Genomic DNA, 26,407 nt, shown 5'->3' on the forward strand with positions numbered 1-26,407 from the left:
TCTTCTATTAAGCTCTATTACTATGCTCTCATTGGCACTGTTTCAAAGGAGGGTTATTTATCTAGAAGATTTAACAGTGCTCTAAATTTGAATACATCTAACATTGCTTTTTCAAAACATGAGATTGATTCAGAGAAATGCAGAGCACCTGCAAAAGGTTCTGAGTGTCCTTATTTCCCCTCAGCTTGTCCATTTACAAGGCAATGAAAGTTTAAATGAGTGATGATTTAAACACTTTGCTTAGCAGTGAGTTGTGCCAAGCAACCTGATGGATGCTACTTAATTTTCTGGGCAAGTTTTTTTTTCAAAAAGTGAGAAGAAGCAGTTAGACTGTAAGCGTGTCACACCCTGAATGGTTTTCCTGGAAAGTTTTAACAAAGGAGGCAGAGTATAAGTTATTTTTAAATATTCTTTAATTACAGTAATTCTATTACTAAAACAATCTCCTCTTAAACTGTTCAGAAGCTTATATACTATTAAAACAAAGCCAAAAAATGGAACCAAACCTAAGAAATTAAAGCAGAAAGCCCTTTCATAAAGAAATTATTTGATACCTGCAAGGAATGAATTTGTATAACTAATAGTGTAGGATTACTATTCTATTTAAAACCCCAGTAAGTAAAGTGAGAAAAACAGGTTTCATAAAATGACCTTGAAATTAACAATACTGGGGTGTGATTTTGAAAACAGATAGTCTTTACTGGTGATTAGAATTTTGTAGTTCTTGTTTCCTAATATTATCCCTATTCGCATTAGGACTCCCATTGTCCTTGCCCATGTAAATAAGATTAATTAGCGTACTTAGATGATAAAAATACAGGCTTCAAGCTTGTATTTGTGTTACAAACAAATAAATGGGCTGCAGGGATTTCACAGAGGGTACTGCAGTAAAAGAATTTGTGGTTTGGCTTTTTTCCCTTTCTTGAGACTGTTTGCTTTTGGACTGCCCGAGTTTCACTAGCTTCAGTGAAGAAACATCTCTGCATTCAAAGGACAGACAATGACAAGAATCATCAAAAACGTTTCAGAATATTTTGTGAAATTAAAAAAAACCCTTTGCTTTTACAAATCATATTTCTTTTTCCCCACCTCATATTTGTTTAAGACTTGGCTGTCTTAAATGTCTCATAGTCTTAACACTGGGTAAGCATGAGAAAACAGGAAGACCTTCAGAATTAGGCCACAACTGAAACTATTTGCACTTCAGGTATAAAGTTCACCTGAGACTAGATTATCAGAAGAGCTACATTTTTTATTTATGCATCAAAATTTAGGTAGCCAAATCTACAGATGGACTCAAAAGTTGAAAGTTGGACTTTTTCTAGATACCTGAGTAGAGCTGACCTAATTTGTAAAACATGAGAAGTGCAGACAGCTTTTGCCTAATATTTGTATTGCAATACTTTTTTCCTTATTTTTGGGTAGAGCAGTGAGCTGTCTGACCTCTCTCCCTTGCCACAAATTTGCTTTAAAGAGGAAAAGAAAGAGAAGAAAGAAAAGGGGCTACCCACACCTGATGAGTCAGTCCCTATTGGTTAAATGGCTGTTTTATAGATTTTAATATGACTCATTAACCTAATACCCTATGCAGGAGTGGACTATCTTAGGCTGCTGGATCCAGGGACTGCTAGACTTTTGGCCATTCTAATAGCTCATACTCCTTTGAGAACCTATGATTTCCCCTTACCTAAACCACAGAATTCTAAGCAAAACCAAAAACCCATTTTGCCTTCCTGTCAGTTCTCAAGTACATATTCATATTATTTTAAATTATACAGCATTAGATCAACCTTTGTGGATGCCAAACTCTTGGGGTGGAATTTCAGGGAACTGAGATTTAATGTGTGTTATCACATTCAGTGAGCAAATCAATGGGCTTCTGAGTATTGCCCAGCAGAATTCCTCCTGTTACCCTCTTTGCGTTTTCATTTTTCCATTTAACTCCATTTCTCTTACTACTGCTGTACTGGTGACAGTGATTATCAGAAACACCGATTACTACTTATCAAGTATTAATTAAATAGAAATAGATAGAAACAACAAAATTGTACTTCTAGAGTATTAATTAAATATAAATGGGAAAGAAACAACAAAATTGCTACCATTGTGCAGCTGATATTAACGTCCAACTACAGCATGCAAGTTTAGAAGAAGGGTCTTTTTTTTTTCAAGAGTGGATTTTGTTGTATTTATGTAATATTCAGTCAGCTCAAATATTGCTGTTCTCCAGGAACACTTCTAAGCATGTGATATCTTTTGAGAAAACAGTATAATTATTTGCATCTGTGCATTTGTAGAATAATAAACTGAAACTAGTGTAACAGGGTGAAGTAGCACAGGAGAAGCTAATTTGTGTGACCCAAGCCTTTGGTGTTTGCTATGTCTGATCTACATTGGTAGTGTATTATAAAATTACTACCTTCACTCAGGTATTGTTGGAGCCTCAGGTTGTTTTACTCAAGTAATTTCCACTGGGTTTATTTGATTACCTATATTATTTGGCTTATTTCTAATCCCACATTCTTGTTGTCTTAAGCAAATGAATTGAAGGCTAAGGAATGATTCACATGAGGAGAGTGAGCTGTCTTTAGTTCTAAAATATGTAAAATAAACAGGGAATAAATAACATTTCCATACACCTTCATGTGTTGATGTGAGGGATAAAGTTATCAGAATCACCTGAGTAATTTAAAACTAATTCACATTCTCAAAATCCAATGAGATTTAAGCTTTACAGCCTTTACTGCAACTCCATGAAAATATAAAAACCATTCTGCATTTTCTTCATCCATGAATATTTTTGTATCTCACTCTTCTACCATCCAGTTCTTCCCCTCCATTTTTAAATCAATGTTTGTGTTAAGAGTAATACCAATACCTTTTTCCAGATAAAAATATGCCAAAATAAACATTCATAGCAATCACCTGTCTCTTGTTTCTGTCATCCAGTTACAAATATGTAGCAGAAATCCTTCTGATCTTACCTTCCATGGAGGTTTTCATCACGAAAAGTAGCTGTCTGCAGACACGTTCCAGCTTCTCAGTCTATAAACTCTTGGCTTTTATCTCCCCAGGGCTGAAGACCATTGTAGGGGCACTTATCCAGTCTGTTAAGAAACTTGCTGATGTGATGATCCTGACCGTTTTCTGCTTGAGTGTCTTTGCCCTCATAGGCCTCCAGCTCTTCATGGGCAACTTGAGACACAAGTGTGTCAGGGACTACACCAAGTTTAACTCCACCAATGGCACGTTGTACTTGGATGGTAGGATGTGGAACAACTCGGAGGAATTTCTTAGTGATCCAGGTAAGCTCTTTTTACCCTGTTGTCTGTACTGTTTGTTTGGGTTTTTTAAAATTTTATTTTATTAACCAAACTCTCTGTGTGAATCGGTTTTAGGGTATGTCATAATATTTTTCCTAAAGCTCCCTTTCCCGGAATTATGCAATCAAGTGAAAATTTCAACTCTTTGTGGGGGTCTGGTTTGCACACTATTTCTTTAAGACAATTTATAGCTCTTGTATTTTCTAGAAATACTTTAAAACTTGAATTAAGTGTCTTAAAAAATCAAAAAAAAAGAAGCAAAGCAATTCAGTATTTATTAATCTGGAAATTCCTATGAGTGGAAATCTTATGCTATTAGGGCCCTAACTCATTATCTGGGTTGGGCCATCCTTCAGTCTCTGGTGCTCTGATGTTTATTATCAAAAGGCTTGTTTTCTAGGCCAAAGCAATTTTTAATACTCTACAGTCTGCTGTACTTTGAATTACAATTAAATAGGTTCATTGAACTAATTTATTAACATTAAAAAAAAAATAAACATGTCATGTAAATAAACTTCAGGACATAAACAAATGGTCCAGCTGTTGCTGCTCCAAGACCCTCTGATTCACCAGAGGACCCACACCAATTGCAATGGACATGGAGTATACAAAACCATTCAATGATGCTCTCAAGGGAAGGAAGCAACCAAACTGGTGTGCATTGATAGGAACTTATCACCAATGACCTCCAGTATTTTATTTATTTTGAGGAGATGAATAAACCACATAGTGAACACATTAACTAGAAATTTGTTTGGAAGGATGTGACGTAGTGTCAAATGGTACCTCTGCTCTGACTGTGTGGACTTTACATGCTCTTATCTTCAGTCATTTACACTATGAAAACCTTGTTCCTGACTCCTGGAAGTTGTCTAGCTTGACCCTAGACTCTGTTAGATACCTGGCACAAGGTTGCCTCCAACTTCTGCTGGCTTCTCTACATTGTAGATCTCTTCAGTCCACGGTGGGAGCTAAGAGCAGTCTCACTGTTCCCCTCTGGCAACTTCTGGCCTTTCCACTCAACAGCTCTCCCCACAGTCTGAGTAGCCTTAGAAATAGTGGTGTTAGATGTGTTTCATTCAAGGAATAAAGAGCTCAACATTGTTGTCTTTAATGCATGATGTGGTTGATGCAGCATTAAGGAAAGGCAGCTCAAAAAGGTCTGGCTGAATGAGGGCTGTCTTTGGGACTGATTCTAGCCACCAGGATATGTCCACCCTCAATATGGCTGTATCAGAACCTCTTGTCAGTTGAAAGAAGAAAGAGTTCTGTGTCAGAGTTAAAAGCCTGCACTGTACTTATGCTGGCTGGTGATGAGCCTGCTTAACATGTTTTCCTACCCATACTCTCTGAGCTTCCAGCTTGGACATGAATGTTCACAGAGACAGTAAAGATATCTGTGCACCTGTGGTGGATTAAGACACTTCATGGCTTCATGATAATTGATAATTGATAGCCCTGTAAAATTCTGCTCTCCGTCTTTCATAGAATCAGAGATAAACTACTGATAACTGGAAGTATAAAGGCCTGCATTAAAGACAAAGGGATGAAATGGAACTATGAACATAGTCTGACTGTCTGGAAACAGAACTAGGATAAATGGACTACTGGATAGTCTGTATAAAAATATACTTAATGTCAGGGCCAGCTGCAGCATTGCTCTAAATGGGAGGAATTGTACAGCTGCTTCTGCATACCATGATAAAGTTTATTTGTGTGGTTCTGACAGGGGAAGGAGGGGAGGTGCCCCCAAAAATGTGTTTAGCAAATACAGCAATGGTTAATACAGTCATGAAAATAGACCTGTTATCACCAAAAGAGTCTTACCTATTACAAAGGTATCCAACTTGACGTGATAATGGATTAAAGATAGTTTAAGTTTGACCATGCGATAAAAATACTAAATAATAAATAATAATATCAAGAAATGTCTTCATGTTTTCATAGTATCCAAAGATATAGACATGGTGCGTTATGACAAACAGCATCAGTAAGGGTGGATGGGCAAAAATGGTTTAAATAGTTGAAGTCTTAAGCCAGCTCAGCAGGCCCCTGAAAAACTAGAAGAAAGATAGATTTATAGGAAAAATGTACTGACGTCTGAAAAAGAATAATGAACTTTTCCTTGAAATGCTGTAGAAGATGGCTTAGCTATTAGGCTAGGGAGAAAAACATTTAGTGGGATTTTCATTTAACGTTGACTGTTGCACTAAAGCAACAGAAATGGAAGGAGTGGCATGTTTTGTAACTAGATGGGATAGTGCTTTATATTTCATTTTGCATAAATATTATGGTGAAATGAAGTGACTGTTTAACAGAGTAGCACTGACCACAATTTAATAACAATCTGAGTTTCAAGCACTGCGGGGAATTAAGCAATACATACAGTTAGATTAAAGTGGAGGCAGACCAAATTAGATAAAAAGAGGAATATATTAAGAAACAGAGTAGTGTCAGTGTTTTTTCTGAAGAAGAATTAGAGAATAAAATTGGCCAATGTGTTGAGATAGTAGAGTTCACTTGAAGAGAGCACAGACAATTACAAAAGCTCTTTGGAGACTTCAAAACCAATGTAGCTGAGTCACTTAGTTTGGAGGTTTGGAGCAGAAACACTAATCTAAAAAACACAAAACAGAAACGTGAAGTACTGTCAGAGATTCAGAATAATACTGAGAAAAAAAATAGAGAGGGTGTAAAGAAATAAAGGAGTGAAAAACACTGAAAAGCAAAATTGGAAAAATGAACTGTTCATCAGAACACCAAGACAGAGGATCAAAACAGGGTTATATACCAGTTCTGGTCTTCTTGGAGAGCCAAAGTATTCTTTGGATACTTTGAGAGTGGTTTTTATGTTTTCAAGGACAGAGGGAGCCTCTGAAATGACATCATCTTCCTCTTGTGTCTTTGAACCTTTTTTTGCATGAATGGAAAAACAAAAATGAGTGAAACCCCTTAAAAGGGTAATACAGTGAAGAATTGCCTGGTTCTGGAGAGGAAATAGCTGAGAGACTTAGTCATGATGTGCAAAGAAAGATAAGAACCTTTTTTTCAGTCTTTCTGAGCCTTTTTTAGCTTGAGGTAACACTGTGTCACCTGCACTTGGTACAGAAGACATTTTGGTTTTGTAAAAGGTCTGGGATAGATTCAGCTCTGCTTCTTTATTCAAAAATGAGTTGGTATCTGGACTAAATAATATCTTCTGTCCTTAGCCCCTTTCAGCCCTCATGCAGGAACTTTTTTCTCATCTATCTTCTCAGTCTTCTTGATTTAATAGATAGGGGAAAAAGTCAATTTAAAATCTTCGTTTGCATCATCATTGGCTTAACCAGAACAATGTGGTAATGTTTGATTTTTTTGGTTCACCTTTGAGGAAATAACCACTTTGTCTCCAGGGTTCAGGAACTCCTTACCTCCTGCTCTACCAGTGTGATCACCACATCTTGGCTGCTGGTGCAGGTGCTGCCTGGTCCTTCTGCTACCCATATTCTTCCTTCACCACCAGTAAAGGCAGCAGCCTCCTCTGTAGGACTGGTCTTTGCTGGTATGAATGGAGTGTTGAGCATTAGATAGAATCAGGCTAAAAAATTCTTGATGTCAAGTGCCAATGCTGAAGTTAAAGGCACAGCTTGTTCATCTGTGAAAACAATCATTACAGATAAATAAATATTTTCCCGCCTGCAGTTCCAGATTTGGTAAAGGACTTCAGTCAAAAAGCCCAAGGAGGATTATTTTTAGATATTGATAGTAAGAAAACTGGGAATGTGAAAATATAGATGCAGCAGTGCTCATACATAAAAACAAAATAAGGTAAAAAAAAGAGAGTAGAAGATAGAAGAAGTTTACATCTACAACATTATGAAAATTATATGATCAATATATTAATATTAAAGTTATTGAGCTGTCAGTTACCTTTAGGAGAGCTAATGGTTTAGAAATACCATCTGAATGAAAAACTGAAAGCTTATTCCAGCACTTGCAAAGATTGCTAGAAAAGCAGCTGCAAATAGCATGCTTAAAGCCTGGTTCAGGTTGTGGTGTTCAAATTTAAGATACATTTGATGAAGTGAAACTTAATGAAGGTGTGGGTTAAAGTGAATTGGAAGCTATATGATGTCAGATATGTCACTGGCTTAGAGAGAAAATATGTACCAATGGACTGAGTGTAGTTTATTCACATGGCTGATGATTGTACAATCTTTAATGTCATTTATGTATTCCATTACTAAAATGGATTATTGACTAGTCAGTAAGTAGTAAGTAGAAATTAGTGTATAATTAGTGTCTTTCCTTTTGTAAAGCAGAGCTCATAAGAAAAACACTTCAGAAAAAACTTGGAAATATAGTAAAATTGTTATAAAATCACTTATGAAATTATAAACTCAGAGTCTGGGATTTTCTTTAAATACCCTACTTAAGACACTCTGTAAAGATCTTGCTTTCAAAGTGTTCTATATATGTTTTCTCTCAAAATCAATATCTTGTAAGGTAGAATAAAACACTTCAATTTCCATTAGATAATCCTATCCAAGCTACTGAAATTAAAATAAAATAAAAAATACCATGAAATAACATAAAAAAATCTTTAAGCTGTGTTAAACTCTAATTGGGAGGAATCAACCGCTGTTTTAAAAGCTTAAAAGAGGACTTTTCAGGGTCATTATTTTTTTCTTACAGACTAGTTTCTCGTGTTCATTTTGTGGTAGAGACTTTTCTTCTGAAGTCAAACCATGTAGTTACCAGAGGTCTAGGAAAAAAGAAAAGCTTTAATTAAAACCAAAAAATCTCAGTGAAGATAAATGTAATATCTGTTTTGTCATCTCTGGTTAGACCTGGAAGACTTAAGGTTGCTTACATTGGTTCTATTTTTCATTAAGTTTAGTTCCTTTTTTAGGTACTTAGTCTTTTCAGCTCCCAATGACATCCAACAAATTGACAGGAATAATTTGGAGAAGGATCTTTCTGAGGTGGCCTCTGGAAAACCCTGCTTCATTTTCTATCCATTAGTCATACTAGACATGAGGCATGGTCCAACTAAACCAGCCACATTAGATGCCTGAGACTGAGGAAGGTGAGAACTGGGTAGGTGACCTTTGGTGGCAGAGCAACTTCATAAACATTGCTGTGATACCCAAGGAGAAAGGATCACAGGCTTGTGGTCTTGCATATGGTGTGAATGCAATCAGAACCAGTCTGACTGCTTAGAGATGATAAGCCAGGAGTGGTTCCAGACCAATGTAAAACAATTTTAGAGCTTTTCCACATTCTCCAATTTGATTTCCTGGGTGTAATGCACTGCTGAAATAAATGGGTATGGCTGTTGAGTTATATATCTGTGAGTATATAGAAATATGTAACTTAGAGGCATAGAATCGTTTCAGCTGGAAGAGAGGTTTAAGATCATTGAGTCCAACCTTTGTCCCAGCCCTGTCAACCACTATATCATTTCCACCAGATCATTTGTGTGTATATAGTTGCGTGAGTTTACATATATATCTTCTCTAAACTCTGTGCCTGATTGTTGGCTCCACCTGATGAATTGCTACTTTTTGCTTTCAGAACCACTGAAATGGAATTGTACGAACAGATATTCTAGAACTGTATGAGAACTGTATGAAAAATAATGATGTCCAAGTCGGATAATAAATGTAACAAGTTTGAGAAGAGCTGAAGTGTTTGAGGTGTTGTCTGAGGTGGTAATAGAACAGGGAGTGTTTGATGAGTAATTATGGAGGTGGGAGGAAAGAGGGAAGCAATAAATCAGGTTGAGACTGGAATAGGTGTTTTATTATGTATGATTGTATAGGAACCAATGATTAAGACAAAAACCCTCTTTGGCCTTTCAGACTGTGCTCATCAGTGTGAAATCTGTTCATGTTAAGCCACCATTAACTGTAAATATTGTGGTTTTGTTCGGGTGCTGTGGATCTTTTGATAAATAGCTTCATAAATGCTCAAACCTTAATGCTCTCATGTGTTATTAACATAGTTATTGTACCTGTGCATTTTAATGTTTTAAGCTAAATAGAAAAAGAATCTCTCAGTGGAAAAAGTATAAAACATAAGATTTTGTACTGTTGCATCGAATACAGTCTCTTCTCATCATTTAATATGATTTTTTTTTACCTTGAAGTAAAAGACTAAGTTCTTATCTTGGAACAGTTTGTAAAACAATAGGATTTGTCCTCCAGATTCATTTGTTTTGCTCTCAGCACTGCATTACTGCTCACAGAAAAGAGACCTACTAGAGAAAAGATCTGTCATAGACAATATTTTTGGAGTTTTCCTTCACCTTCACTTGACATGCACAGTGTTGTGCATTTGAAAGGACCTTGTCTGGGCCTTTTGAAGCCTGACCATGGATTTTTGCTTGCTCCAGGTTGATCAATAATGTGCCTTGCAAAGGCAAGAGGTAGCTGTTGCTTTTAACTGTGAAGTCAGCCCAGGTACACTGTGAGCCCACCGGTGGAGTACAGCTTGGATTGCTGCTTTCCCTTGTTGCACTGGTTTTAAGAAATAAGAAAAGATTTTTTTTCTCCTAATATGTTTAATCAATGCTGAATTCACCCAAGTGAGGTGGAGATAGAGTATGAGAATTCAGGCTCCATCTGGCCTTGGAGTACCTATGGCAGCATCTGTCTGTGGCACAGAGCAGTCACACATGTTCCAGAAGAAATCAGTAGATATTTTTAAAAGTTTTTATTTACATGAACTACTATAACTCTGGATATCCTTATCTACACCACCAACAAATCTGTCTTTAAATGTTTTGGTCACATGGGCAGCCTGAGGCAGTAACTTCAGCGACTGAAACAGCAAGTGTAGTTAAAATGATTTATTTTATCTTTAGTTTTTAAAATTCTTTGTCCTTTTTTCCCCTTTTTTTCACCCTCCATTTTCTTAGGGAAAAAACCATTATCATGTTCTGTGACTGCGAGCACACAAAGCTTCCTGTTCTCATTTTCTCTAGAATGCATGCAATTTCTGACTCTGATAGTCACCTCTTTTCAAAGATAAAAGACCTCCACTTTTTCAATTGCTCTTATTAAACTTTTTGCAGTCATTCTTATTACCTGCTTCTCAATACCCTCCAATTCTGCGTTTATCCTATTAAAAGCAATGTTGTAGTCTGTCTTCTGGATCACAGAATTATTTAGATTGTGTAAGATCTTTAAGATGGTCAAGTTCAACTGTTCTTTCAGCACTGCCACAGCCACCACATGGCCCTTAGAACCACAACTACACAACTTCAGAATCGTTCAGACATGGGAATTCCCATTTCCTGGGTAGCCTTGCGGGGCTTGACAGCTCTTTTGGTGAAGAACTTGTTCCTGATACCCAATCTAAACCTCCCCTGGTGCAAGTTCAGGCTGTTTCTTCTTGTTCTGACACTTGTAACTTGAGAGAGGAGGAAAACGCTCAACTTGCTACAACTTCCTTTCAGGACCCAGCACTTAGCCTTTTGAAACTCATACAATTGGCCTTGGCTCATCAATTCAGCCTGACCAGATTCCTCTGAAGAACCTTCATGCCCTCAAGCAGATCAACAACCCCACTCAACTTGGGGTCATCTGCAAACTCACTGAGGGTGCATTTGATGCCCTCATCCAGATAATTGATAAAGGTATTAAATAAAACTGGATGAGATCAGCCACAGTTTTATAGGTTGTTTCCTGTATAGTACTCAATCCTGTTCCTCCTGCATCTCAGTTATCACCCTTTTCTTTGACCACAGCTTCATGTTGCGTAAAAATGTTGGCTAAAAGTGCCTAAAAAAATCCATATCGCTTACCTGAAGTGATACAGGGAATTTAAAACTTGACAAGCTTACATATGGGTGAGATTTTCTCTTTCTCTGCTTTACTTCACATTTTGACATGACATGTCACTTTACATTTCTCCACTCAATTTTGTTTTAGTGGAATAGGCCTCTCTAGTATTCTTCTCTCAGTCCTGGCCTTAGACTTGATTTAGCTGTGTCGTGGTTTGATCCAGCTAGCACAAAAGCACCATGACAGTCTCTCACTTGGTGCCCCCATTCACTCCCACCATCATTAGGATGGCAGAGGCCCCAGCGAGATGGGGGGAAAAAGATAAGCAAGATTGTGGATTAAGACAAAGGCAGGGAGGGCTCACTGCCAATTATGGTTCCAGGCAAAACAGACTCCAGTTCTCGACTTAGGAAAGTAGGAAAGTTTATTCTACTACTTAGAAGAAGTAGAACAGAATAAAAGCAAAAAGGGAGCAGGATGATGAGAAAATTAAACCCAACACTTTAAGATCTCCCTCCCCTATCCCTCCTTTCTTTCCAGGCCCAGCTCATTGCTCCTGATATCTCTACCACCTCCCCTTTCAACAGCTGGGGGGTGGCAGGGAATGGAGGATGTGGTCAGTCTCTCACAGATGGGCTCTGCCACTTCTCTGCCACTGGGGTGCATCAAGAAGAATGTGGCCAGCAGGTCAAGGGAGGTTCTACTCCCCCTCTACTCTGCCCTGGTGAGACCTCACGTGGAGTACTGTGTCCAGTTCTGGACTCCTCAGCTCAAGAGGGACAGGGAACTTCTGGAGAGAGTCCAGCGCAGGGCCATCAAGATGATCAGGGGACTGGAACATCTTTCATACGAGGAAAGGCTGCGGGAACTGGGGCTGTTTAGTCTAGAAAAGAGAAGACTGAGGGAGGATTAATATTTACAAATATCTAAATGATGGATGTCAGGAGGTTGGGACATCCCTTTTTTTCTATAGTAGATAGCAACAGGACAAAGGGTAATGGGATGAAGCTGGAACACAAAAAGTTCCATTTAAATATAACAAAAAACTATTTTACTGTGCGGGTGAGGGAGCCCTGGCACAGGCTGCCCAGGGGTTTGTGGAGTCTCTTTCCTTGGAGGTCTTCAAGACCCACCTGGACATGTTCTTGTGTGACCTGATCTAGGTGAACCTGCTTCTGCAGGGGGATTGGACTAGATGATGTCTAAAGGTCCCTTCTAACCCCTACCATTCCATGATTCTGTGATTCTCTCTTCTCAGATGAGGATGACTCCTGGCATTCTTCCCCTTCTCCAACACAGGGTCCCTCCCATGGGACACAGTCCTTACCAAACTTCTCTGGTGTGAGTTCTTCCCAGCAGCTGAGGCTTCTGCTGATACAGGGTCCCTAACACAGGACCAGTCCTTGGTGAATATCTCTGGAGTGGATTCTTTGCCACGGTTGCAGTTTCCCCAGTTACAGGGTCCCTCTCTCGGGACAAGGCCTCTTCTGGGCATAAGTTCAATGAGCTTCTTTGGCATGGGTTCTTCCCCACAGTTACAGCTCCTGTGAATATTGGGTCCCTCAGGACCTCCCCACAGGACATGGCCTCCTCCGGCCATAGTGATATAGGGTCCCTCCTTGGGGATACAGCCTTCTCTGGCCATAGTCATTGTCCCTGGCTCAGGGTTTTTAATGAAGTGAATCACTGCCCCTGGCTCGAGGTTCCTAGAAAAATGAGTCTCTGCCCCTGATACGGGGTCATTATCAAAATAAGTCTCTACCACTGATGTGGGGTCTTAAAAGAAATGCAAACAAATCTCAGCTTCACCAGTCCTCTCCACAGGATGCAGAAGAGTCTCTGCTCCAGCACACCTCCTGCTCTCTTTCCTCAGTGACCTTGGAGTCCGTATGGTTGCTTCTCTCACTCTTCCCACTCCTTGCACCACCACTAGCTGGAAAAGAAGAAGGACCAGAAGAAGGAAGAAACAGGAAGAAGCCTCCTCTTCCAACTCCTTAAAAAGTGATCGTGGAGGCATCTAATTGGCTCAGCCCCAGAAGTGGGTCTGGCTCAAAGCTGGGGAGAATTTCAAACAACTTCTTACAGGAGCCATCTTTACAGCTCCTTCTCCCTTACCAGAAAAGGCTGTCATTTCAAACCACAACAAGCTGGAAAATACTGTGCATAGTAGTTTTTGTCACCTCTCTGCTCACTCTCTCTTTCCCTTGTAATAAAGTGGTGCAGATTCAGCCCTCTCTTACCCTGGAGATAGATTGCACACTGACTTCATCGTAACCTTTGTCTTCCATCTCTCAGGCGGTTTTTGATCCAATTCATTTGTTTTCTTTATCACAGTACAAGCAGGAGGTTTTTTCTTCTATTTTTCTGCCATCTGTCTGTAATCACAAATGCATTTGACCCTTGTAGCAGCTTTTTGTTTAAATTCTTTTGTGTAAAACATATAAAAGAACTCCACAAAACCTCTACCAAACTTCTGAAGAGCACACTTCAGCATTTTGCTGCCTATTCATGTGAAGCATGTGTCTAAATAAGTGGTACTAAATATGCTTTTAGTTATATGTTCTTCAGCCTACAGCCCTAAGAGCATGAATCTCTGTGAACGTTCACAGAGACCAGAAGGAGAAAGGAGGTTATCTGAAGATGTTTAAAAGCCAGCATGCATATTTACTGTTAGTCATTGTCTCCTGTCTCATCTTCCTTGGAATGCTCATGAACTTGGCATGATCCCCAAGATAATTAGACAGCATCTAAATTCCTCCCTCCCCTCTAGTCTGCAGGTTCAAATGCTTTTGATGTGCTTTTTTTTCACACCTTACATGCTTTTCCTTCCCTTGGACAGTGCAGGCAGCACAAATCAGGTACTGAGCATCTTTGAGGCTTTCAGTGTCTTCATAGTGCATGTGAGCCATCTAGCAGAGAGTTTGATTGATGTTTTTGGTGTCTTTTGCTCAAACAAGGAAAAAGCTATAATATCAAGATTGGACATACTTTCTGTGCTATGGTAACTGCTGAGTCCTGGCTGAGAAATTGCTGCTTTGGCTTGTCCTGAGTATGGAGAGAAGCACTGATAGGAGTCTACCAGAGATATTCAAGGTTAAGGAGACCACTCTCCTCTCAACATCTTCTTCTCTGGTTTTCTATGACCTCCTCCCAGCACCACCATATGTCCTACAGGATAGCTTATGCCCAGAATTCAGAGCTGTATTTACCCTAAAGTTGTGTATTAGCCAACACTGTAAGTAAGATTATTAAAAAAAACCCCAGTTATCCCCTCTATCTCTGCCCCCTCTACCCACTCAACCGTCCTCACAATTGACTTCTCCTATTCCTTTTTTAACTGAAGCTTAGAAAACATCATTCCAGACAATTATGTGGTAAGATGGAGAAAGCCGGACCAGAAGCGAGCACCCAGAGGAGGAGGGAGGGAAGGTTGGGAAGCAAGAAGGGAGAGGAGAGCACCCAAGACTTCATGAAACTCAGCAGTAGGGCCAGCAGCAGCAAATGCCAGGGGATAGCAGAGAAGAGCCAGATCCCCTGTCATGGGGTAAGCACCAGGAGAGCAACTGATTATTATGGTTATTGCAACCCCTTTTAGCAAGGAAGAACTAAACGGCAGTGCCATTTATTTCCAAGCATTCTTCCCTAATAATACCCTTAATATAGCCTGTTCTATTGCTTTTGTGAGGCATGTTTTTTCATCTTCAAACTCAATTTCATTTATTAGAGACTTCACTGTATGTGACACAGCGTGCATACAGCAAGTGCAGCAAGGATTCATTTTAATTATTATGTATTACCAGGAGGTACAGTGTGTTTGCGCCAGTGGGCGAAAGGGCGAGGAGGGGGTGTTATCTAGTTTGTTGCATGTCGCGTATCAGAACTGTAAGGTGATGGGGCTTTCTGAATTGCATTTTAAATTTGGAATTGGGACGTTTGGCGACTGTCAGTGCTTTTGTGGCAGCCACAGCATAGGGGGAATGTCTCCAAACAGCGAGTACCGTGTGGCTGCAATAAATAGTCTGAGATAACAGACACCTCACTGAAGGTTTTCTTAGAAAGTCAGCCAGAGGACTCTTTGGGCAGTGACTAATCATATCTGAATGCTGCTCTTTGTGCAAGTGTGATAATATGTATTTCAATTTTTTTCAAATTGAAATTAAGTTGTCGCAAGACAAGTCAAAATATTTCAGTTGAGTGTTTGAATGAAGAACAGATGCTGGACTCAGAAACCATATTTTCTAAGCTGACTCCAACATTTTTTATTTTTCTGAACTGGAAAATTTTCCTCTCTGTTGCACAGAAGCGAGAAGGACATCTACCCTGTAACTCTCGGTACCTCATTGGCTTTCTATCAATGGTGTGATGTAGGTGTGAAAAGTGTAAGGTGGAGAATTGATTTAATTAGAATAAATGATTTTTTTTAAGATGTTTTCCTTTTTCTTTTTTTTTTTTTTTACTTGACAGGTGGAGTAATTTTAAATGTTTTAATTGTCAGAATTGCCTGCTATGGAAGGGAACAGTGCAGAAAACTGAAAGATATGGATAAATCTGAAAAAGTGTAGAACAAAACTGCAGAAATGATAAGCTTGAGGAATTGGCTTTGGAAGGAAGATTTTGCAAGAATAATCTAGAGGAATTTGTGGACTTCCTCACTTTACATACAGCTGCTTAAGAACTTAACTTTACATACAGAACTTAAGGTCAATGCTGTGCGTTAGGCAGAGCATGGGCATGCAGGGCACACAGCAATTCATGGTGTTACTGCAGGAAAAAATGGGGTGATAGATTTTCATCTTCGTAACACTGTTGCAAACTTCAGCTTTGAGAGACCACTGGTAGTTAGGACTGCTGCCAAGCTTCTTGATGTCCCTGAAGTCAGGGAGCTCTGAGGATGTTGGAGGAATTGAATTAACCTAGGTTGATGTACATATAACTGACAGCTGAATTAGAGAACATTATTTCCTGGGCTGCATTCTCAGGTAATGGGGAAGAGCAGACATTACTCCACTCCACAGTCATGGAGTTTTGCTGTCTGTGCTATATGTCATATTTAAAGGTAACCATCAGTAGTCCCTACCAAATAATAGTATAATATGTAACAACTATGCTGAGTTATACTTCTTATTAAATCATTTCTGAAAACAATTAAGGGAATCCATTAGAGGAACGTTTATTCTTTGATGCTACATGTGTGTTAATATCACTACCAAGGAAGATCTGATCTATAGTAGGTGGAGGCAAATGTCTACTATTTTCCTTCTGACATAAATACTAGTTGTAGTGAGGTTATGGTATTGTGAGATTTGTCATACCCTCTACAGAGCAAGGAGTGTGGGTTTGGGCCAAATCTTTCTGTTACAGATGCTTGAGGCACTTTGGCTGAAGCAGTTGCCATCATCTAGCTGTACTTTGCAGGTAGACAAAACTCTGTAAGAAGGTAATAAGGTGCTTGTCAGCATTCATTTTACAAGATTATTTTATAGAACTCAGCACCTCTAAAATACAAGCCCTGGGAAGACACCAAAAATGTGTGGATTCATCTCACACCTATTTAATGGCAACAGAACCACCCTACACAAGTAATACTATGTCAAGAACACCAGAGATAGAGGGTCTTAGTATGTATTTTCTAAGACTCAGACACAAATGTGTATATGTTTTGGAGAAGATAGCATCTAGTTGTTAGGGAACATATTTCTGTTGATTTTTGACTACTGAGTACTGACAAGAAATGGTTTTTTATTATTAAAAGCATAGATGAGTTTACTTGGTCACAATGGAGTAAATGAGGTGTGACTGACCAGAACCTGACATGAAGATGTTGTTAATCTGACAATTTTTTAAAAATGCTTTTAGTATGATCAAGTAGTTATCTCTGGAAATTCCTGTAGAAAAGTTCCTAAAAGTCATTATATACACTATAATTGTGGCATCAACAGTACAGTAAAGCTGGCAGAAAAAAAAAAAATTAGAATTTTCTTTGGAAAAATGGCAAGTTGCATGAAGATTATGTAATCACACATATCCATACAAATGTCAATGTTTTGGCCTGATATTACTTTAAAAATTCGGGAGGAAAAACCTAACATGGAGGTTTTCTGTTTGTTTTTCCTTTTTGTTTTCCTATTCTGTTTCCCACTGCTGAATTTTTCCTCTGAAAAAGTTAACAAAATAACACAAAACCTAATTGTAATCTTCCAAGACAATTAAAAAGTCATTGTGTTTTCAGGTGATGTCAATAAATTTGAGCAGTCTGGGTTTCAGGGAGAAATTCCTACTGTAAATGAAAAAGGAGTTTCATGTTCTTTGTCCATGTTAGACTTAACTGAGAGCTGATACCAAGGTGGCTTGTTCTTAAATGTACAAATGATGTGTTTGCTTCTTAAAGACCTCTGATTGCCCAGCGTGCCTGATCAAAATCCAAACCAACTTACTTTGAATGACAAATTGATTGTTGTGAGCATTTTTGATAACAGAGCGATTTGTCTCCTTGGGTATAATACTCTAATCTCCCTTTCATTTATCAGTAGGGAATCAGTATTTCAGCCTTTCCTCAGGCTGAGACTTGGCACAGTCACTATGACACTGATGCGTAGTTGCAGATGCTGTGGTGATGATATCTCTTCCCAGTACCATCTACAACCCAGTTCCTTAGCATGCATTTCGTAGCACTCTTTGTCACCTACCGTATTTCTTGTTTTAAAAATGTAAATGTTTAAGTCAACAGCAGACAACAGATTTTTTTTTTCTGTTCTTGAGATTTTTTATTTCTTGTTTGCATATGGAGTTTCCTTTTCGTCCTTACTTCTGTGCTCTGACTCTCTTCTCATCTTCTCCTTTGACTGACCAGGAGGTATTGGTTTGGTCTTCAACCAGCATTATGCTTCAGTTTCAACCTTCCTTCGAACAAAGTGGTCAACACACAGTGACAGAGCTATGGTCATCCTGGTCTTTGCATGTGCAGCATGAAAAATTGCAACTCCCAGGGAGCAGTGCATGCTTTTGAAGTTCAGGGTACGCCATGTTGTGATACCAATTCTTAACAAGGTGTAGAATCTCCACAGTTGTTTCTCTCTTATGTCATGGTTGTGCTATATTTCCTCTCTGCTCCAGAATCTCATAGGTTTGTGTCATTAAGTCTTTGTATCTCAAATAAGATACCATCTGTCGTGAGGAAAGCAGAAGCCTTTCACCATCAGAAGTGGAGAGTGAAAGGAGATGGAAGACATGGCACTCTTCCCACTTCTTTGGTGATTGATCACAGATCTGTAATCACATTGAATATCTAGGTGTTGCTGTTGGTCAAGATGTTTCTGTAGAAAGCCCACACGTAAGACAAAGTGGGAAAGCATACAATCCAAGCAGGATATATGCTCTGATAACTTGTGAACATCATCACGTGCCCTCGTAACCACAAGCTCAGGGACAGTAATTCTCTCTTGGCATGCAGCAGGGAAGGGCTTTTCCACTACTCACAGCTTACTGAGAAAGCCACTGCACATCTGTTCAGTGGCTTGAGCCAATGAGCATTCTTTGCATAGCCTGTCTCAATAAGCTGTCACTCTTCATTTTTAAAGCATTTCACAACAGAGGGTTAGCCTAGAATGGAGAATCTCTTCTGAGCATCATCTGCAGAGGCTCCTCTACTCACAAACACATCCTATATAAGGCTGCCACCATTATGTTTCATGTTAACAGGGAATCACATCCTCTCTGCTGCAGGAAAGCACACTGGACTATCTACTCTCCATCAGTCAGCTGCTGGCCTCTGTTTTGCATTTATTTTGTGACTAGATCAATGATCTTATCCATTCTTCCATGCAGCTATTTAGGTTTTAGAGATACTCCTTAGAACATCTCAATTTTCTCATCTGCCTCTGAAGACTGACTTTGCTTATCCTTTTGAGAAGAAATTGTCCCCATGCTCTGTTTCTCTGAACGTTAGACTTTGTTGGTTTGGAATAGAAGGGGGAGTGTGTACACAAAGGCTCTCATTAGTCTGGGGATGCTAATTTTCTTAAGCCTCATTGATAGTCTAACAAGGAACGATCAAGAGCACTTAAATTTAGCTTTCTCCTCTGAGTCTCCCTCAAGAAATGTCTGTCTCTCTCCGTTGCCTTTACAGACAAATACATTGATAAATATTTGTCTTTATAAATACTTCCTTGTTTGTTCGTTTTTTAATGGGGTGAATTTTTCTGCTTCTTTTGCTTTATACTCTTTATTTTCTATGCTGAGCAGAATCCACCAGATTGGATGAGTGGGATGCTTTGTTAATATTATCACATTTTGACTTATAGATGGTTGCAGTTTTAATGTATGAATCAGGAATTTCTATCACAAACTTCAATTAATATGTGTCTTGTCAGCGTAGTGTCTAAAATTTATGGGCAAGCTTATGGTTTGGTTTCTCTACCTAGTGCTATCCTGAATCTAGTCACAGTGTTCTCAGTTAGAACAGCCAGGGACATGGCTAGATGAAGTTTTCTGCAAACATTGCCCACAGCCCTGCTGCTACATTATTAAACTGGTCAAATTTGGAATATAAACAGTAAGTGCTTAAAGAACTTTGAAAAATAATGGATTTTTTTCCACTTATAGAAGTTAAAATTATCAAAACAAAGCAAAAGCATGCCATTCATCTTTTAATTACTGTCCTAGCTGAATATGCTGGTTGGTGGACTATATTTCTGAACGTTATCATACCCAGAATGTACCTGTTAAAAAGCCATTTCTCTATTTCTGTTGCAGTGAACTATTTCATAAAAAATGGCACAGAAGACGTGTTGCTGTGTGGCAACAGCAGCGATGCTGGGTAAGTGCTTTAAAAATATCTTCATTTCTGATTTAGTTTTGTTGCTTTTTTTTTTTTTAACGTTTTCCTTCAGTTTTGTCCACTTCTCTCACCAGCATGACGCAGATATTTCAACTTCCTCGTGTCAGTCATAATAGGAGAGACGATAATGAAAATATTGTGCATAGTAATACAATTTTCTGAATTGCAGGGAAGAAAAGTTTGTGTGTGTCACTTATTCAAGCCTAAAATCTTTAGGGGGCTTATCACAGTTCTTTTTCAATGTGTTTAAACTTCTCCCTAAAAAAAATAGTGAAAACTAAGCAACACTTTGGTTGAGTACAGAGTATTGTAAAGGAAATGAAACAGGAATGGAAACAGAAAAGCTGGAGGGATTTAGACTGATGATGAATTCTTGGCTTTTGGCAAAGGAAGACAAACAAATCAACAAATGCTAGTTCCCAAAATAACATGTGTTAGAGGTGGGAAGATATTGAGTTTTGAGTTGTGATCTACATTTGTGCATGATAAGTTTGTAGACTACACATGTTTCATTTTGTAGTAGTATAGACAGTGAAGAGATCCAGAATAATTCCTGTGGTGCACTAACTTACGCTATAAAAAGGACTTTATTCGTATCCCCGCCATCTGTAGAAGCTGTCAGTTCCTCCTCGATCAAGTTCTCAGAGTCTAGGCACATTGTTTTGATGCAAATGCAAGAGTTCAGATGGGACAGAGAAAGATGTGATCTTGTGTGGGTGGAAGAGATTGTTAGCCTTGCAGACACTATAGGAAAAGGAAGAAAAGATCTTAGAGTGGTGGGATGGATGAGCTTTTGATCTAAATATGGGAGAGCATTTGAACCAGGGACATGGATGACCTAGGTCGAGTGAGGGGAGGAGGTGAGATGATCTACTTTTGGAGGGAGATCATCTGAACTGGTAGAACCAAATGTAGAAAACTGAAAAAAAAATAGTGTTTGGGAAGGACTTAATATGAAAAGAGGCATGTGTGCACAGGGAGACAGGAGGAAGAAGAAGGGAAGAAAAAAAATCTATATTTCCTTGTGAACAGGAAGACAAGAAAAGCTGTGGTGTCCTGGAGAGAGATGTTTTGCTTTCTCCTGCCACCATCTATATCTTTATTTACATAAGACAAAAGGAAAGCTGAAGTGTCAGCCTTCCCTCTGCATGTCTTGTGTGTCTGATCTGTGTTGCCAGTCCAATTTAGACTGTAAGCTGCTTGGGCAGAGGGCCATGCTTTCCTCTTTGTTCCACAGAAGGTACAATGTCAGCATTCATTAATTAGGTACTTTGTTGACTGTAATATACTGCATTTATCCAGGCTCAGGCTGGACTCCAAGACTGTTGGGATGTTTCCTGGGGATCCCAGGATTTGGCAATCTACCTTTGTCGGTGGACTCCAGCAAATAGGTGTGTTGGTTTTTGGCTGGGATAGAAGTAATTTTCTCCGTAGTAACTGGTATGGGGCTGTATTTTGGATTTAGTGTGAGAATAACATTGATAACACACTGATAGTTTTGTAAACCTAAGTAAGTGAAAGACATTTCAGTTTCCCATGGTCTGCCAGTGAGGAGATACATGAGAAGCTGAAAGGAAGCATGGCCAGGACAGCTGATCCAGACTAGCCAAGGGGCTACTTCATACCATAGGAAATATAAACCGGGGGGAAGTTGGCCAGGGGGAGTGTGTGTGTGTGGGATGACTGCTCAGGCATCAGTCAGCAAGTGGTGAGTCATTGCATTGGGCATCATTTGTCCTTTCTTGGGTTTGGTTTCTCTTTTTGTTTATTCCATTTAATTATTACTGTTCTTATTAGTGCCATTTTATTTTATTTTAATTATTACACTGCTCTTATTCTGATTTCTTTTTCTGATTCTCCTCCCCATCTTCTCACTGAGAGGTTGGCAGGAGTGAGCGAGTATCTCTGTGGTGTTTAGTGTCTGGTAAAAGTTAAACCATGACAACAGATAATAATATTGAGCAAAAAAATGTTCTGCACAGCAACAATATTTTTCACATCACAAAATAAGATATGTTGTTCTCTTGGATGACTGAAACCATGGTGGTGGCAGGCTGCTAAGGTCATGAGCATTGTCAAAAGGTTTGATTAGATTATAGGTAGCTTGTGAGACACAGTTTAGAGGCTACGAAATTTTCCAAGCAGTGAGAAGTTAAATACCAATCCAATATCCATCAAGTATCTATATAGTAGTAGCGTGTATGGATGTAAGGATTGGGTTCTAGCAAGACATATTAGCAGAACCACTCTAATTTCCTAACCTAGAAAGTCAATAAATTATAGTGTGTCAGCAAAAAGTCATTATTGGTGAAAACCCCCAATGACAGAATCAAAGCCTGAAACAGCCAGAGGAGAACTTCCATATCTCATGTATAAGAAGCAGAAAATGCCCCACCTCACCCCCACCTCCACTCTGTCTAGAGTCTTTGTGCTTCTTTGGAGACATACATCAAAAGTATCAGTGTTTATGCCATTAAGGGACACCCATATTCCCTTTATGCATCAATCCTTCCATCTTCAGCCTCTTGCTGTTTTAGTTAAGTAATTTAATACCAGCGAGTAGGGTTTAATTTTAAATGCCTAAAAATGTAGAATAAATATTCCTACTTATAGTTGGGTTTTTTTAGCTTAGGACTAGCAAGTGTTGTCTTATCTGTTATATTTTGCACAGAGTTCCTGGCAGTCATCCACACCTGTTGTTTAAAGACATAAAGATAATTGGGAAGATAATCCTAAAGCCTCAGGGGACTTGCAAAGTCATGTATTCCTACTTTTTAGGATAGAGAGACCTATCTAAGAGTGGATTTGTTTTCTAGCTTTCAATGGTCAAAGCCAAGAGAAAACACACTCAGTAGTAAAACACAAAATCTGAATACATAGGACATTTTGGGACAGATTGCACCACACAATCAGGGAAGGTGAATTAACAATGAGTGAATGCATCAAATTGTGGTTCCCCCATCAATTACTAATGAAATTAATGACAAGTGAGGATGCTTAAGTTGGGAACCCATCAAGACATCAGGAAGGTGGCTAGGGAAAGACAGTTGGCAAGGCCATTTCTGAGTGTTCATAGCATTTATGGAGCTTACTTCTGCTCCCAATTTGTAGCTTGAATTTATTAGTCTCTGGGGTACACTGAGGACCCTAGGGAAACAGAGGGAAGGGCAGTATCATGTGTACACTCCTGGAAGGATTTGTTATTAGAGGAATATCTGTGTTGTGGCCAGGATATTAAATCTTGAGGTATTTGGCGAGACATTTTAGTGCAGTTTAAAAGCATGTTAATGATATTCTGAGGTTGGGCTGGTTGCTGCTATTATAGAAGAGTAAAACAAACAAACAAACAAAAATCTAAACAAATCTACTATGGCAATTATTACCTGATGAGACTCAGATGAGCTGATGTAAGAGTGTGTAGTGATGGAGGCTGCAACCTGAGCTGGAGTAGCAGACCAAAATCAGTAGGGAAATGATCACCAGTAGATGCTATATCATTGAGAACCTAATTATCTTCAAGGTGAGGGCTTTATTACATTAGTAGGAGGTACTGTTTTCTGAACAAGCACCCAAACTGCCTATAAAGCAGAAGGTAATGGATCTAGCTGTTATTGATTCTAGTTCAGAAAGGATTTGAATAGATGTATGTCATTCAGCAGCAGCAAACATGTCTCTAGTGCTTCACTTGTCAGATGGAAGAAAACACATTTATTTGTGATTTTAGATATGCTCAAGCAACCTCAAGAAGCTACTTTAAAGATCACACTGCAGACATGGTGGGAATGTCAGGGAGATGACATATTTCTTAGTTGCACAAGGACTAACCTGTCTGTGGGGTTTCCCATATGATGCCTTGGAAAGTTTCTTCATTTGATTTTTCTTCATTTAATCAACTAGAACTTTGGTGGTTTTATTTTGTTTTGTTTATCCAACTGTATTTTCCACCTTGAAGTACTGCAAGAACTTGCTTTGTACAAAAAGGAACAGAGAGTCTGTCGTGGTTTAGGCCCATCAGGGAACAAAGACCACGATTAGCCTCGAGTACAGAAGTGGCTGAGAATTGCTCAAGGGCAGGGAGAGCTTAATTGCCGCTTAAGGTTCAGGAGAAAAGAGACCAGGCCACTTGGTTTGGGGAAGAAAACAGAAAATAATTTAATGCAACATCAACTAAAACATACCCCCAAAACGCCAAACATAACCAAGATAAAACAACACAGAGTAATACAACAATCAAGAACACCTTCTTGCCACACCTCCCTTCTTCCCGGGCTCAGAGCCCTGATCCCGGTGTTTTTACCTCGTCCCCCCTTGAACGGTTTAGGCGGGGGGAGGGGGGGGGGGGGCGGGAGTCAGTTAGTCTGTTCCAGATAGCTTCTACCATGTGTCCCTCCTCAGGATGGGTGAACTCCACACCAGTCCTCCCTGCAAGTCCATGGGGTAACTCACACACATGGCAGCCCTGCACGGGCTGCTCTGACGTGCACCCATTCCAAAGGCTGCAGCTCCTCTCTGCCTCTCGTGTGGGGCTGCTCTGCGGCGTGCAGGCTCTCCAACACGGCCTGTGCCATGGCCGTCTCCCCACACAGTCCCTCGCCCGTCCGGGCTCACTCACAGTGAGCTGCTGGTAACTCTCGGTCCTGCCACGGATCTCCATAGGTTGCAGGGGCACAGCTTGCATTCTCGCCTCGGCTTGCAGAGGGGTCTCTGGTCTATTGCTTCTCTTTCCTTCCTCCTCCTCTGGCTGAAGGGTCCACGTGGTCTCCTCCATCTTGTATCACTCTTACACCTCCTTACAGCACTTCAAATTCCCGTCCCCTAAATAGTGATGGCAGAGGCGCCAGATTGGCCCAGCCAGGCCGGAGGTGGGTCTGAACCCAGGAGCTGGGGGAGAGTCCGCAAACTCTTTACCGGGTCTTCACTGCAACCCGCTCCCCCTGTTACTAAGCCAAAAGCTGCCCCTTGCTAAACCAGAACAGAGTCCAATGGAAACAAGTAATCTTTGGAGAAGGGAGAAAATCAAATGACTGTGATGAAAGATGTTTTTTTGGTTCAAAGTGAATGCTAGTAATGTGTGTTGGTGTTTCACAACAATAACACTTAGAGCACTACATTAATGGAAAAATCCTCTGCTCTGAGGTGTATGTCAGATTGGTCAGACATTGGAAACAGTGCTACCAGCAAGGCTCTTTTAATAACAACAAAAAAGAGTAGCGTACTGGCAGAAGTACAGAACACTGGCAGAAGTACAAACACTTCTAGAAACTGGCAAAGTTTCTAGAAGTGTTTGAGTTACATTTGTTGTTCTTTTGGATATGGCTGCATTAGTGTTTCTCTAAGTTGCAATTGCATCATCTTTGATTTGGTTAAAATAAGTGGAGAAAGTGCAGATAGTCAGATTTTCAAATTCTTTAAATTTACTTTTCAATTTAATTCCCAGTGTATAGTTTCTCAAATTCTGAACACTTAGTTTCATCACTGAGGAAGGTCCAGTAAAGATCTGGTACAATGATGAAATACTTGGAATATCTTAAATAGGAAGAAAAGCTGAAAGCTTCTCTAGCCTTTGTGAAATCCAATCTTTGCCTCAAGTGGACTGTGCTCTTCAAGGACTACAGAACAGCAGGTGACAGCAAACAGCACAATACACTACCTATAATCAAGCATCTCAGGCCTTTTGAAGGCATCTACCCAAGAAAAGCCCTAGATACTTTCCTTTGCAACCTGATGGAGAGGAACCTGCTTTAGCAGGGATTGGACTGGATGGTCTCTACAGATCATTTGCAAGCCCACCATTCTGGGATTCCGTGTGACTGTGTTAAAGTGGGCCTTGAAAGCAAAATTACCACATACCTACAGATGAGCATTTATGGTGACAATGCCAAAGGGAAGGCCTGTAGATGGACACAATGTCTTCAAGTGTGCTTAGGGACCTACAGCAAGGACAAACCCTGGCACTCATTGCCTGGCCCCATCAGGAAAGAAGTGAGGGAGCTTCCAGGGGCACTGCTCTCAGAAAGAGATGTAGTCCTGATCCTATCTTCATATCCAATGAGGTGTCCTGTTAGAGCACATCAGTAATGCCTCTACTAGCTATTACCTGGTAGACCAAATCTCTCCAAATCCCACAGTGAGTGGGCTGCGGGAACCATCTCATGTCAGTCCACACCAATCTCCATCATCCCACCCATGCAATTATGACTTACTCCTTCTGCATGACTATTAACCATTCTTTTTTATGAGATGACCAGTACTGCATAGTCCTGTGCTTCCCCACAGAGTAAAGACTTATAGGAGCTGTAGCAGCTTAGCATTATCTATCTGTCCATGCAAAAGGAAGATACATTTCAGATCTAAAACACTGCAACTTTTATCCTGTTTTAATTTCACAGGGATATTTTTCTGCTGTGCTTAGACTGCTATTTTTTCTTCCCCTTCTGCCTGAAGGTTTGTAAGGAAATTTGTCCATTAGGAGAAATAGA

At 39.7% G+C, this 26,407-nt stretch overlaps 1 protein-coding gene across 3 annotated transcripts in view; it reads left to right on the forward strand.

Annotated features, from left to right (window-relative positions):
• Positions 1–26,407, forward strand: part of LOC104551552 (sodium channel protein type 5 subunit alpha) — a 175,584-nt gene that overhangs the window by 24,078 nt on the left and 125,099 nt on the right. For all 3 annotated transcript variants that reach the window (XM_061996676.1, XM_061996677.1, XM_061996678.1), the window contains exons 6-7: positions 3,075–3,305; positions 19,844–19,907. In XM_061996676.1, coding sequence (XP_061852660.1) covers positions 3,075–3,305; positions 19,844–19,907 — 295 coding nt within the window. The remainder of the gene's footprint in view (positions 1–3,074; positions 3,306–19,843; positions 19,908–26,407) is intronic.

Source organism: Colius striatus, chromosome 5 (genome assembly GCF_028858725.1).
Source record: "Colius striatus isolate bColStr4 chromosome 5, bColStr4.1.hap1, whole genome shotgun sequence".
In the NCBI taxonomy this organism is placed as follows: Eukaryota; Metazoa; Chordata; class Aves; order Coliiformes; family Coliidae; genus Colius; species Colius striatus.